This window comes from Capsicum annuum, chromosome 2 (assembly GCF_002878395.1).
Source record: "Capsicum annuum cultivar UCD-10X-F1 chromosome 2, UCD10Xv1.1, whole genome shotgun sequence".
NCBI lineage: Eukaryota > Viridiplantae > Streptophyta > Magnoliopsida > Solanales > Solanaceae > Capsicum > Capsicum annuum.
Genome location: NC_061112.1, coordinates 136,975,897 through 136,990,520, shown reverse-complemented (window position 1 = coordinate 136,990,520; position 14,624 = coordinate 136,975,897). Strand labels below are relative to the sequence as shown.

At 33.5% G+C, this 14,624-nt stretch overlaps 3 protein-coding genes across 3 annotated transcripts; all 3 read right to left on the bottom strand.

The window, feature by feature from the left end:
• Nucleotides 1–533: 533 nt before the first annotated feature.
• LOC107861287 (amino acid transporter AVT3B-like) lies at nucleotides 534–3,021 on the bottom strand. The gene has a single exon (XM_016706632.2). The coding sequence runs from the start codon at nucleotides 1,977–1,979 to the stop codon at nucleotides 696–698; it is 1,284 nt and encodes a 427-aa protein (XP_016562118.1). The 5' UTR covers nucleotides 1,980–3,021; the 3' UTR covers nucleotides 534–695.
• A 147-nt stretch (nucleotides 3,022–3,168) lies between these two features.
• On the bottom strand, nucleotides 3,169–4,966 carry LOC107859771 (amino acid transporter AVT3B-like). The gene has a single exon (XM_016704874.2). The coding sequence runs from the start codon at nucleotides 4,618–4,620 to the stop codon at nucleotides 3,286–3,288; it is 1,335 nt and encodes a 444-aa protein (XP_016560360.1). The 5' UTR covers nucleotides 4,621–4,966; the 3' UTR covers nucleotides 3,169–3,285.
• A 1,113-nt stretch (nucleotides 4,967–6,079) lies between these two features.
• Nucleotides 6,080–7,973, bottom strand: LOC107859770 (amino acid transporter AVT3C). Its single transcript, XM_016704873.2, has one exon. It carries the CDS (start codon nucleotides 7,438–7,440, stop codon nucleotides 6,160–6,162), a length of 1,281 nt encoding a protein of 426 aa, XP_016560359.1. The 5' UTR covers nucleotides 7,441–7,973; the 3' UTR covers nucleotides 6,080–6,159.
• Nucleotides 7,974–14,624: the final 6,651 nt, after the last annotated feature.

Here is a 14,624-nt window from a genome sequence, read left to right as displayed (position 1 = left end):
AATTTTGTGCTCCCATCTTATCACTGTGCTGTATTGCTGAACTAAATTGAATCATGGATTCGTAGTAAAAGAAGTGAATCTTATGTTGTCGTTTATTTTTATGTATGTATTGTTGGTTTAGGAGGTGGGGGAATTCCTAGCAAGTTATTTTAATGCTTGCGGATGTCTCTAGTTTCAGATGTAGAATATTACATTATACCTGACCTATTTAAAGGGTTATATTGCTAATTAGGTGTAATGTCTTGAATCTTGATCGAGGAAGAAGTATCCTGTTATCTTGCACAGGTCGAAGAAATATGAACTTTTAGCCTTTCTGTTCATCCATCCTAACATTAATATCCTAATTTCGTAAGGTGAGTTTATGCACATTTTATAAGTTAGGGTATTATTTACTTTTCGTCAGTCTAAAGGCTTCATTCATCATTTGCTTAGCATGTTGCTTCAGAAACCCACTTATGCCAGTGTGAAAAGGCAATATGTCAATGCCCCTGCCACAACTCAAGGACTTATCTAGGTGTTCAACAACTATGCTGTTTATCATCGGCAAGGGTAACTTGACAAATTTATCACCAGTATGAAAAAACAAAGGTGAACCTTGTTAATCACCTATTGAAGAGCAAACACTCAATAGATTGACCGAAGGTGCATAATATGCATCTTCTGAAAATCTGTTCACATAAAAAACAGAGAAATAACTAAGCCACTTGTGAAAAGATCTTAATCAGGGAAGAAGAGGTTCCATAGACGGCAAAACCTGTGCCCATGACGATAAATGCAGCATCCAAAGCCAAACTATACCAGCCAAGCTCATCTTTAAAGGCAATCAAGTGAAACAAAGCAGGCAACACAAACCCCAAAACAACACAAACACTGCTCCCAACAAGTGATGTGAAATCAGCAAAATTGGGTGCTGTCAATGCCACAAAAGGGACTGTCAAAATGACAAGCCATCTCAGCCACAAGCAGTATCTGCCTTCACAGAATCTCCTTTCCATCACTTCATAAACTGGATTCATCATCAATGGCAAAGCCAAGAAGAGGTCTATGCAAAGGCCAATCTGTACCAGGCTGCTAACCAGTCCCTGCCCAAAATTAGTAGTGATTATATCCTTGGTCTCTTCTCCAAAGGCAAAGTAACCCAATGCTCCAAAAGCACTATATACAAATGTTACAAAGGCCATTGACAAACCCAATATTTTTCCAAATTCGTCTTTGTCTCTTGTCTCAGATTCCAGAGGCAAAACCATTCCCATAGCTTCAAAAGCATAAATAGCCACACCAAGACCATAAAACAATACGCTGAATCCACCAAACATTTCTAAACTAGGCCTATTCTTGATACCAATCATCACATCTTCAACCATCACTACACCCAAAGCTCCTAAATCAACAATTTCAGCAAAAATACTCAAAGGGGCTAAAAGGGTCAGTGTTGGAATTGAATTCAACCCCAACTGAAATGGGAAACAACCCCATATATACATTGATTTAGGCGAAAATCCCAAGATTTTGGGATTTGTTTGTGCTCCAGAAGAATTGAACAGGTATACTAAAGTATTAGCTATGAAAATCATATATCCCACTGAAAAACATGCCTGGGAGAGGACAATCATAGCATCAACAACAATGCGACCGACAGGTCCACACACAGCAAATCCCAAATCACCAAAAGATGAGATTCTGACAGCTTCAAATTGTGATTCAAGCTTACGCTTTGAATAAACAAGAAGCATCATACAGTAATAAGCAAGAGTGGCTACTGAGATGATCAAGAGAGAGCCCATTACCCATCCTGTTTTCTTGAATGTATATGGAAGTCCAAGAACTCCTGCACCAACTAGAGACATGAAAATATTAGCAAAAGTCTTTAAAGGAGAAGAAAGCTGTTGCTTTTGCCCCAAAAATGGTACATCCTCTCCAGGGATTATTAGTGCATGGGATGATGAGCTTGCTTCGTTTGTCATAAACCCCATTGTCATATGAGTCTCTTCAATCCGGGTTTATTGCTATTGATTCGATGATCCTATAGGACGTGGTCAGCGAGAATTAATTATTGGGGGACAGACGGACCAGTAAAACAATCCCAACCAAGAATACAATTCAATCCAACCCAATACAAAAAAGATTGATATAAATGGAATCTTGATTTGATTGAGAATGTGGGGAAAGAATAACCAGCAAGAAACACAAAACAATATTGATAAAAATGAAATCTTTTTTGTTCTTTGTGGATGTTTTTCACGTTGATGATGTCTCTTATGCTAATTCTACAGTGTTTAAGCAAAGTCAAATGAATACTCCTCAATAAAAAAAAAACTAATAGAAAGTGACATTTGACCTGTATCTGTATTTGTGCATATCCATTTTGGGGGCATCCCTATTATAATTGGAATGATAAGAATGATTTATGTATACACATTGTTCACGGTTGTCTAAACCCAACTTACCTTCCCTGGTGTTTTAAATCACACGTTTGTCTAAATCCAACTTAACTTCTTCCATCTTTTCACTTGTGCTGTCTAAATCCAACTTAACTTCTTCCATCTTTTCACTTGTGCTGTATTGCTGAAATAAATTGAGTCATGGATTGGTAGTAAAAGAAGTGAATCTTATGTTGTCTTTCATTTTTATTTATTTATTGTTGGTTTGGGAGGTGGGGGAATTCCTAGCAAGTTATTTTACTGCTTGCGGATGTCTCTAGTTTCAGATGTAGAATATTACATTATACCTGACCTATTTAAAGAGTTATATTGCTATTTAGGTGTAATGTAGTTATATTGCTAATTAGGTGTAATGTCTTGAATCTTGATCGAGGAAGAAGTATCCGTTTTCCTGTTATCTTGCACAGGTAGAAGAAATATGAACTTTTAGCCTTTCTGTTCATCTTTCCTAACACTAATCTCCTAATTTCAGTAAGGTAGAGTTTATGCACATGTTATAAGCTAAGGGTAATATTTACTTTTCGTTAGTCTTAAGGATTCATTCATCATTTCCTTTGCATGTTGCATCTGAAACCCACTTATGCCCGGGTCAAAAGGCAACATGCCAATGCCCTTGCCACAACTCAAGGACTTATCTAGGTATCCAACAACTATGCTGTTTATCATCGGCCAAGGGGTAACTTAGACAAATTTATAGCCAGTATGAAAGAACAAAGGTGAATCTTGCTTTGACATAAGGAATTGAATATCATCTATTGAAGAGTAGTTTCACATAATATATTGACAGAAGGTGCATAATATGCATCTTCTGAAAAATCTGTTCACAGAAAAAATAAAGAAAAAGCTAAGCCGTTTGTGAAAAGATCTTAATCAGGGAAGAAGAGGTTCCATAGACTGCAAAAGCTGTGCCCATGACAAATAATGTAGCATCCACAGCCAAACTATACCAGCCCAGCTCATCCTTAAAGGCAATCAAGTGAAACAAAGCAGGCAACACAAACCCCAAAACAACACACACACTGCTCCCAACCAGTGATGTGAAATCAGCAAAATTGGGTACTGTCAGTGCCACCAACGGGACTGTCAAAACCACAAGCCATCTCAGCCACAAGCAGTATCTGCCTTCGCAGAATCTCCTTTCCATCACTTCATAAACTGGATTCATCATCAATGGCAAAGCTAAGAAGAGGTCTATGCAAAGGCCAATCTGTACCAGGCTGCTAACCAGCCCCTTCCCAAAATTAGTAGTGATTATATCTTTGGTCTCTTCCCCAAATGCTAAGTAACCCAATGCTCCAAAAGCACTATTCAGAAATGCTACAAAGGCCACTGACAAACCCAATATTTTCCCAAATTTGTCCTTGTCTCTTGTCTCAGATTCCAGAGGCAAAACCATTCCAATAGCTTCAAAAGTATAAACAGCCACACCAAGACCATAAAAAAATATACTGAATCCACCAAACATTTCTAAACTAGGCTTTTTCTTGATACCAATCATCACATCTTGAACCATCACTACACCCAAAGCTCCTATATCAACAATTTCAGCAAAAATACTCAAAGGGGCTAAAAGGGTCAGTGTTGGAATTGCATTCAATCCCAACTGGAATGGGAAACAACCCCATATATACATTGATTTCGGCGAAAATCCCAAGATTTTAGTATTTGCTTGTTCTCTAGAAGAATTGAACAAGTACACTAAAGTATTAGCTATGAAAATCATGTATCCCACTGAAAAACATACTTGGGAGAGAACAATCATTGCATCAACAACAATGCGACCGACAGATCCACACACCGCAAATCCCAAATCACCAAAAGATGAGATTTTGACATCTTCAGATTGCGATTCAAGCTTACGCTTTGAATAAACAAGAAGCATCATACAGTAATAATCAAGAGTGCCTACTGAGATGATCAAGAGAGAGCCCATTACCCATCCTGTTTTCTTGAATGTATATGGAAGTCCAAGAACTCCTGCACCAACTAGAGACATGAACATATTAGCAAAAGTCTTTAAAGGAGAAGAAAGCTGCTGCTGCTGCTTTTGCCCCAAAAATGGATCATCCTCTCCAGGGTTTTTTAGTGCATCTGACGATGAACTTGCTTCGTTTGTCTTAAACCCCATTGTCATAGGAACCTCCTCTTCAAGCCTTTCTGTCTCAAACCCCATTGTCATATGAACCTCTTGAAGATTATTGCTGTTGATTCGATGATCTATAAACGCGATCAGCGAGAATTAATTATCGGGGACAGACGGGTAAAACAATTCCAATCAAGAATACAATTCAAACCAACCCAATACAAAAACGGATCTGATAAAAAATTAATAAAAATGAAATCTTAGATTTGATTGACAATATGGAAGAAGAATAGTCAGCAAGAATCAGAAAGCAAGATTGATAAAAATAAATTAGTGCTTTTTTTGAGGATGTTGATGATGTGCATTTCCCATTTGGGGTATCTCTTATATAAATAATATCGAAGATTAGACTAATTATACCTTTTTTCACGTTTGTCTAATGTCAACTTAGTTGACGTTTTATCACATAAATTTTCCAATTACCATGACAAATCCAAGAAGATACTAAAAGGTCGAATAACTGCCGTTTTAAAAAAAATAACCTACCTTTTTTTTATTTATTTAAGAAATAATGATTTATTTTTTGATAATATTTTAATTTTAACTTTCCACATGTCATGTTTAACACCATCAGGATATTTTAATACATTTGACACAACTTTAATTTAAGATCATAAGATTCAAAATCTTCTTTTATTTTCTTAAACTTTGTGTAAGTTAAAATAGATCAAATTTTTTTTAAAACGAATGGAATAATATTTTTAAATAACAGTATCAAATATTATACATCGCATTAAATATCAAAGTTCTTTAAAATACATACCAAATACCATATCAATAAGATTATATTAAAATTATTGTATCAAAAATTTCGATTTCAATATGACAATAAATAATTATAACTTTTAAAAAAAATTATATTCAATATTATAAAAAGGAAAATAAAATCATAAAATTAATAATTAAAATTTTTTGAAGCCTTGACATTTTGGAAGTTAAAGCACCTCTATTTTCTCCAAATATCTTTTCCTGATTTGGATGAAGTATTAATGTGTCATAGTGGATGAAATTAATACGTGTATTGATGTTTTTGGATGTGAATCGTTACTTCAGCTTCAAACTCTTCTATTTCTGTGCGTATAGCAAGTTTTAATGTTATGTTTTGATTCATGAATTTAGGAATCGTTCGGTAGAATGTGTTAAAGAGAAAATATACGTATCGTTGTATCAGGCATAATGGCCAACTAAGTTGCTCGGACTCTTCAAAAATGTCTACGGGTGCATGTCGGATTCTCCAAAAAAAGTATTTTTTTGAAGGATCTGACATGGCTGAGACAACATCTTTGGTGGATCCGAGCAACTTAGATTGCATAACATAAGATAAGTGTTATAATCATAAATTGGCCATTTTTGAGTAATTATAGCTTCTTCCAGTAAACAATCATATACATGAAAATTACCCTCACAAATAATAGCTTCACAAATTTATTACTAGTAGGAACAAAGAGTGAACTTGCTTACCCTTTGCTTAGGAATTAAAACAAAGAACAATCTCTTCAGTAGTAATCTGAATTCAATTTTTATACCATTATCCACAACATACATACACCTTATGAAATGCTATGACAAAAAACACTAGAGCTTTTTTGCTAAGATCTCCATCAATGAAGAAGAGGTTCCATAGACGGCAAAAACTGTGCCCATGACAATCAGTGCAGCATCAGAAGCCAAACCATGCCATCTCAATTCATTCTTAAAGGCAATCAAGTGAAACAAAGCAGGCAACACAAACCCCAAAACAATGCACACACTGCTCCCAACAAGTGACAAGAAATCAGCAAAGTTGGGCACAACCAATGCAATAAAAGTCACTGCTAAAACCACTAGCCATCTCAGCCACACACAGTACCGGCCTTCACAGAATCTCCTTTCCATCACTTCGTAGACAGGATTCATCATAAGTGGGAAAGTGAAAAACAGGTTTATGCAAAGGCCAAGTTGAACAAAGGTGCTAAGCAATCCCTGCCCAAGATTTGTAGTGATTATATCCTTTGTGTCTTCCCCAAATGCAAAGTACCCCAACACTCCAAAAGCACCAAACAGCAAAGATATGAATGCCATTGCCAAACCCAAGATTTTACCGAACTTGTCCTTGTCTCTTGTCTCTGATTCCAGAGGCAAAACCATACCAATCCCTTCAAAAGCATACACAGCCACACCAAGACCATAGAAGAACACATTGAACCCACCAAACATTTCAAGAACAGACCTGTTCTGGAGGTAAATCATGACATCCTCAACCATCACAACACCCATAGCTCCTAATTCAACAACATCAGCAAAAATGCTCAAGGGGGCTAAAAGGGTCAGCGTGGGAACTGAATTCAACCCCAACTGGAATGGGAAACAGCCCCATATATACACAGCCTTGGGTGAAAATCCCAAGATTCTGGGATCTGGTTTTGCAATTGAATAATTAAACAAATATGCTAAAGTATTAGCCACAAAAATCAAGTAACTAACGCAAAAACCAGCTTGGGATAGAATAATCATAACATCAACAGACAATCTACCAACAGGTCCACACACAGCAAACCCCAAATCACCAAAAGATGAAACCTTTGCAGCTTTAATACTACAAGATTCAATCTTTCTCCTAGAATAGACCAAAAGCATCATACAATGGTAAGTAAGAAAGGCAACTGAGAAAAGCATAACAGAACCCATAACCCATCCCGTTCTCTTGAAAGTGTAAGGAAGACCAAGAACTCCAGCTCCAACTATAGCTATAAAAACATTAGCAAAAGTCTTGGAAGGAGAAGAAAGGTGTTGATTCTTGCCTAAAAGTGGTGTATCCTCTCTTGGGATGCTCAAAACATGAGATGATGAGCTTGCTTCATCTTTCTTAAACCCCATAGTCTTCTCACCCCAAAATCAAGAACACACCACCACAGTAATTAAAAATGCTCAAAGTTTTTAGATTTGATTGACAAGAATGCCGATCAAGATTGAATCCTTTCCCCTTTTCTTGCTCTTTGTGAATCTTTTAGGGGGAAAAGGTAGGAGAATTAGAGAGAGAGAGAGAGAGAGAGAAAATGAAAACGGTAAGCGGTAGGAGTCTCCGTTTGCTATATTCTAGCCCTCCCTTAAACTGCCGACGGCTGTTAGAGCTTGTTGAAATGTGGTGGTGGGCCTTTTGCGGAGCTGTAGCTTTCCAAATCAAAGCAACTTGAAAATTGAAACACATGACAAAAATGAACCAACACACACACACACACACAAAAAAAAAAAAAAAAAAAAAAAAATTAATAAAAATACTTCCTCCATTCATTTTTATTCCTCTCTACTTATATTTCTAAATAAATTGCTTTCTTCAATCCTTTAAAAATAATCTGATCAAAAAAATTTTAATTACATTCTTATTAGAATTATCAAAATCATTAGAGGAGTGAGGACTTTATTAAAGACATGTGTCCCACCAGTACTCCCTTCCTCCCATTGAACTTTTTGATTTATAAAGATATTTAAGAAAAAAATTAAAATTTATAATTTGAAATGAGATTATCATTAAGAAAAGCGAGCCATACAAACTACTAAGGGAATAGAAAAATATATATCGAGAGAGAGAAATCTCTTATTTTAATATAGATGTGACGGAAGCATTAAAGTGTTTTTTTTCCCGTGAAAAGAATAGAGATTGGAGAAGAGAAAATAGGGAGAACATTACGAGTTAAAATCACACTAATAAAATAAAAATAATCAATCAATTAAATTATGAGTTAAAACCACACTAATAAAATAAAAACAATCAATCAAATAAATTACTGAGATTTCCGACGAAAGCATTAAAATAACTACTACAATTTTATTTGTTGAATGTAGGCCCCACGAATATTTGCTTATATCAGAGTATCAGACCAAGTACCTCACATTTTTATTACTCCTGTGTTTTGCTTTAGCGGTAAAAAGTGAAGATGAGACTCATTTTAATTAAATTAAATTACTAAAGGGACATGTTCTATCATCTTTATAGCTAAATAACAAAATTTGTTGCTAATTTTATTTATGAATTTCTTTTTTATATAAAAAATGTAGAGTTGTCAATACGGGTTGCCCAGTTCATATGGGCTAGTCCATACGGGCTTTGAGTTTAATGGATCACGTTGGGCTAGTCCATTTAAATGACGGGCCAAAAAATACCAAACCCACACTATTACTTTGTGAGTTGTGAGCCTCACGGGCCAGCCCACTTTTAAAAAAATAATATTTTATAATTTAATTTCGCACTATTAATAAACATAAATATTTATCACACAACAATACATAGTATTAATGTTCGTTAATCAAAAGGAAGTCAGAGCTTGAATCACCCAAAGTAGGAAGAAATCGAAGAGGTGGCACCACTTAATCGGAAACATCACGATTGAAAGCCGATGACGCGTTGAGGGAGATATAGTGAAGAGGAGGCGCGGCTAGCTGAAATAAGGAAATTAGGAAAGTGAAGAGTATAATGTACTCTTTATGTTTTAGTGGTAGATATTTAATTGTTGTATTATTTATTAGATTGGAAGGTAGGAAACTTTTCAGTTTCCATTTTCTTTGTTAATGGAACCGGTCAATGGTCATCATTGGACTTGGTTGTTTTTTAACTCTTTTATTATTTTTCAGTATTTTATTTTATTTTTAAATTATTTATTATTTAACTGACAGGCCGGTCCACGGGCTAGCCCAACCCACATTCGTCAAGCCCTGCGGGCCATGGGCTTATTCGGGCTAGGCTAAAAAGCCCTGTTCTTAAATGGGCTGCAAAAATTAAAACTCACCCTATCAAATTACAGGTCGGGTCGAACTGGCCCGCCGAGCCTTGACCCATATTGACGGCTCTAAAAAAAATAGTGACTGATTAGAGATGAAATTCACAGTTGATTCAATTTTTTTTTATAGTATATAAATATATAACTCAAATATTATAAAATTTGATGCTCTAATCGAGAAAATCTTACAATGGTTGGGACACAACCAACAATAGTTGTGAGAGGCCACCACATATTTGTGACAAATGTCTTTGTGAGACCCTTTTGTCAGCACTTTGTTTTCCTACATTAGCTCCTCTTCTCTTTTTCAATTTTTCTTTCGGGTAACTCTTTTTCCTCTTCTTTGTTTTAATTTTTTTTTTATTACTACTTTTCACAAATATTAAACAGGTAAATGGATGACTAATATAAATTTTAGCAAAATGAATTAATACTAATCTAGATTACGCCTATTTCTTTTAAGTATTTTCTGATATATTTAAAAGATGTGAACTTTTTTCTCAATTTATTTTAATTTAAATTTTAGACTTTATAACTTAAGATTTTTATACATTGAGTTAATTCTTTAAATGACCATTCAACTTAGCAAAATTATCTAATCATTTATGAATTTTTGCACCTTAAAATCTTCTTAAGTCCTTACAAAAACGTAATCAACCTCATTTTTAATTATTACAAGGACAAAATATAAAAATAAAGTTAATAAAAAAATATTGAACAACTTTTGAATATTTTTGTTCTATCAAGCCATTTTATTTCATAATTCCTCTCGTGTTTAAGAAATACAATTTGACCTTTTTACCCTTAGTAATATATTCATTTGTATAGTATATTACATAAATACCTTTTAGAAATTAAAAAAAATATAATTTTTATTTGTTAATTTAAAATTGGATGACTTTTATTTTATGTGATAAATAAATAAAAGAGTGATTTATGTGTGATAAATTTAAAAATTAAATAGCTTTATATATAAGAAAAATATTTTTGTATGATAAACTCAAAGTTGAATAACCACATGTAAAATTATTTAGAAATTCTTCAATTTAAATATCCAGTTTTTCAATCGTTCAGATCTTAATATTCACCAACAACTTTTAAAAAATTGTGGATGTGCTTGATAAAAAAATCTTAAATAAAAAAGTGTTTAACAGCCCTTGTTTATCAAGCACATCCACAATTTTTTTCAGTTTCAACACTTCTATCCAAACATTTATCTCTTTAATTTCTAAACACTTATTTTCAACTTTTAAAAACATAAATTAAAAAGTTATTTTTAAATTCTATCCAAACGGACTCTTAATTGGTCTTAAATTAAAAATATATAAACGACATTCAAGTATTCTTTAACTTTTATGATTTTAAACATGTTTTGTAAAAAATTAAAATTAATTTTTTTTTAGAAAATGAAAAAGACATTTTTTTTAAATGAACTTATAGAAAAATGACATAAATAAATTTAAACAAAAAAAATACTATATAAATTTGATTTGGTTTCAAATATCTACAAATAAAAATTAGGAAGAAAAAAAAAACATTAATTCGATTAGTTTCATGAGCACGAGAAAAATTATAAAGTAAAAATAAAAAAAGACAAAAAAATAATAAATAAAAATTTAACTCTAAAATAAAAGAGTAAAAAAGTTGAGTTGTCTTAAAAAAAAAAAAAAAGGTAAAGGAATAAGGAGAGAAAGGAAGAGGCAATTATTTTGATAGGTGGACCCCATAAAATTGATGTGTCAAAATAATAGGGCCTCATGCAAATATGATGTGGTGCATGAGGCCCATAGTAAAATATTGGAAAAATAACAGAAACTAGCATATCTAAGACTATAATTACAATAAATAGCAATACTATTCCAAAATTACAACTTATAGCAAAAGTAGCAATACTTTACCCTCTTTTTAGAGAGGAGCGTGTATTTCTCCATCAGTTTGTCTTTTCCCTTTTTTCACGCAATATTCACTTCTCTCTCTCCAATTAACCACATCTTCTATTTTTTTTTCAATTTCTACTTTTATCTCTCAATCTTTTGATAAACAGTGTGCTCCATAGTATTTGCATCTCATCTTTTCAAATAATTTATATATTTTTTTTTCGTATTGCTTTCTTCTTTTATTTTTTTGGTGTTTTGTGATTTTTTTGGTTTTTTTCCAGTGAAGGAATGTCGCTCCCGACGATGGATGGGCTAGTGGCTTCGATTGGACTCGACGGTTTAACATATTTTTGATAAAACACATAGATTATTGTTGCCTACAAAAGAAGAGTTTAACTGATTTCCTCTGATTGCTTATCCATGAGACAGCTTCATAGGCTATGACATCCAGTTTTCAACATTTCTTGTTCTATTAACATGATTTCCTCATCTTTATTACCGTGACCATGAGCGAAAGTCATTTTCAATTAGTCTCTTGCTGAAAAATATTTTGCCTTTTTACTATTTTGATGGGAGTACTGTTGTATCTACACTTCCTTAGAGATTCTCTAATCTGTGGTTCATTATAGGATTGCAAAATATCAGGAAGTAAATCCTGGTGTTTTCACAATAGTAACTTTCCCATTCCTCTTTGTTGTCATGTTCGGAGACTAGGGACATGGTATATGCTTGTTTCTTGCAAGACATTTTTCGGTGAATTTTCAACGGAGGGAGGGTCTATCCGGCGAATTGCACCGTGACGGTGATCAACAGCGACAGTAATGGCGTTTTACCAACGAGTATTAACCAAAATCAATCACAGGGGTTGAACTCTATTCGTTGATTCGCTGATTTTGCATATCCACTCTTAGCCAGTTTGTATGGATTTTTTGATGATGTGATAGCGGTGGATCAGTATATTCCGACGAGATTTCTATAATATGTAATTTTTACTATATAGATATGTATTTGCATTTTGTAATGATAAGATTTGTATTTATATTTATATTTGTATTTGGTACTGGTAAGATTTGTATTTGCTACAATGTAGATATGTATTTGTATTTGGTATTGTAAAATTTGTATTTATTTCAGTATAGATATGTACTTTTTTAGTTGTAATCTTACATTTTATGGACAATATGTTCATATATGTATTTTTGTCTTTATGAATAATACATATGTTCATTCGAGTTTACATATGTATTTATGTCTAATCCAAATACATTTTTCAGAAATATGTATGGATTCTTGTTATTTATATGCAGACATGTTTTACTAATGCATATGTATTTTACTAAATCGTTTTGACATTTAAATGTTATACATGTTACAATTTAGATATATATTTAGATTTTTGATGTTTAAACTTTTCAAATAGAATATTTGGTGGTTTGTTTATGTAAATGTTAGCAATATGTCTTTATTAACTTCTGTTGTATCCAATTTTTGCATATGTATCTATGTCTAATGCATATGTATTTTTCATTTATGCTTATATATGCATATATTTTTTTTTTTATAGATTTGCATATATATTTTTGAACAATACTTAGTTATTGTATTGTTATGCACAAGTCCATATAGATTTATGAGTCATATGTATTTATTAATAATACATATGTTCATTCCAGTGTACATATGTATTTTTACTAATGCATAGATATTTTACAAGTCTGTAGGTACTTTTTTTCCTGGTATGCATATGTATATATAATTGTCTGAATATATATTTTTTTGCAATGCATATGTGTAACGCCCCGGAAAATGGGTCCCGGAGCGTCACACGGTGCTTGAGTCTACAAGTAGTCCCAAGCTAACCCTTTGAGCCATTTTCATTCAGTTCAACACAAATCAACGGGGTTTTCATAAATAACCCTCAAATATCAACAGAGCAATCATCATCCAAGAATAAAAGAATTTCAGAAAAGATAACAAAATACGACTTATTAGTCAACTCCCAACATCTATACTAGTCTGACAAGCCTCTAAGAAAATCAATAAAACCAGCGAGCCATTGAGACATGCCTCAACTGACTCATACTCAGTTATCAAATGTAAACAATTCCGTGAAACCAACATCAGACATTACGTCCTCGGAACATGAGAACTCACCACAACAGAGGATGCAGAACAGCGGGTCCGAAGAATCACTGTCGAACTTGGAACTGAGCACCTGAACCTACATTCCGAGAAAATGCAGCCCACATCCGAAGATGTGGGTCAGTACCATGGAAAAGAACCGAGTATATGGGGGTGTATGCAGTTGTATAAACATCATCATCATAATTATTTATAAGAAATATGCAAAATATATGAAAGACCCACATAGCCCGAAGAAAATCATCATAATCATGAGAGGATAAAATAAGTATAATAACACATGTGAGTCATCATATAATTTGTCAATCACTTTCAGTTCATCAAGAATATCAATTCTCATAATGTAAATATCATTTAAATCTTTCGAAAGAGTAACTTTCACAACTTCACTTTCAAATCACTTCACCGTTCACCATAGACACAAGGAAACACACACACACTGGGAGATCCTATAACCGACATAAACCATGTGAGCTACATGGAGTCCAACGTACAACCCACGTTGGGGAGAGCCGTCCTATCCTTGCCATCGGAGTAGGACTATCGATATCATATCCATACAAACTAGTGATCACTATATAAATCAGCCCCAGGCTCACTCCTACGGGGGCACATAGTTCTAGGAAAGTAAGGCCGCTTTATACCTCCCACTCAGTGCTAAAGATTTCTCCCGGACTTAGCTCAGATCATTTCAAAGACAATCCACAACAAAATAATTTTAGTAATATATAAATATACATCGGGAGCCATCATGCTTCCCATCTATCAAAATCAACCACGTTGTGAATTTCTTTCACACTCGAGTTCAAAACAACTCCATTAAGATCAAAAGGTCAAATCATTCAAAATATCTCAAATATTCAACATCAACATGCTTATAACACACACTTTCTCAAAAAAACACAATTTTCAATGGGGATTCACGACTCAAATATCAAAATCATGATAAATATCGTTCAAGATTCACGTTTTATATCTCCACACATGTAAATTCATCTTTCAAAATCATAAACATCAAGATTTCATAATAATCATCATAAGATATTGGTTCATGCTTCAAATTCATAAAAAATCAAATAAAAATCATGCCTTTGTAAAGAAAATTACTTTTGGGCACAAGAACGAAAGAGAGTTCTTGTTGAAAAACCCCACATACCTTAAATGATGAACTTTAGATCGATACTTGTTTTTGAGATGTTAATCGTTCCTTTGAATGATGGTTCTTGGAGTTCTTGAACTAGGAACTTAGAATCTTGAATAAATTTGC

What these genes read in the sequence shown, in the direction of transcription:
- LOC107859771 (XM_016704874.2), bottom strand. Translation starts at nt 4,620, where the DNA reads ATGACAATGGGGTTTGAGACAGAAAGGCTTGAAGAGGAGGTTCCTATG.
- LOC107861287 (XM_016706632.2), bottom strand. Translation starts at nt 1,979, where the DNA reads ATGACAATGGGGTTTATGACAAACGAAGCAAGCTCATCATCCCATGCA.
- LOC107859770 (XM_016704873.2), bottom strand. Translation starts at nt 7,440, where the DNA reads ATGGGGTTTAAGAAAGATGAAGCAAGCTCATCATCTCATGTTTTGAGC.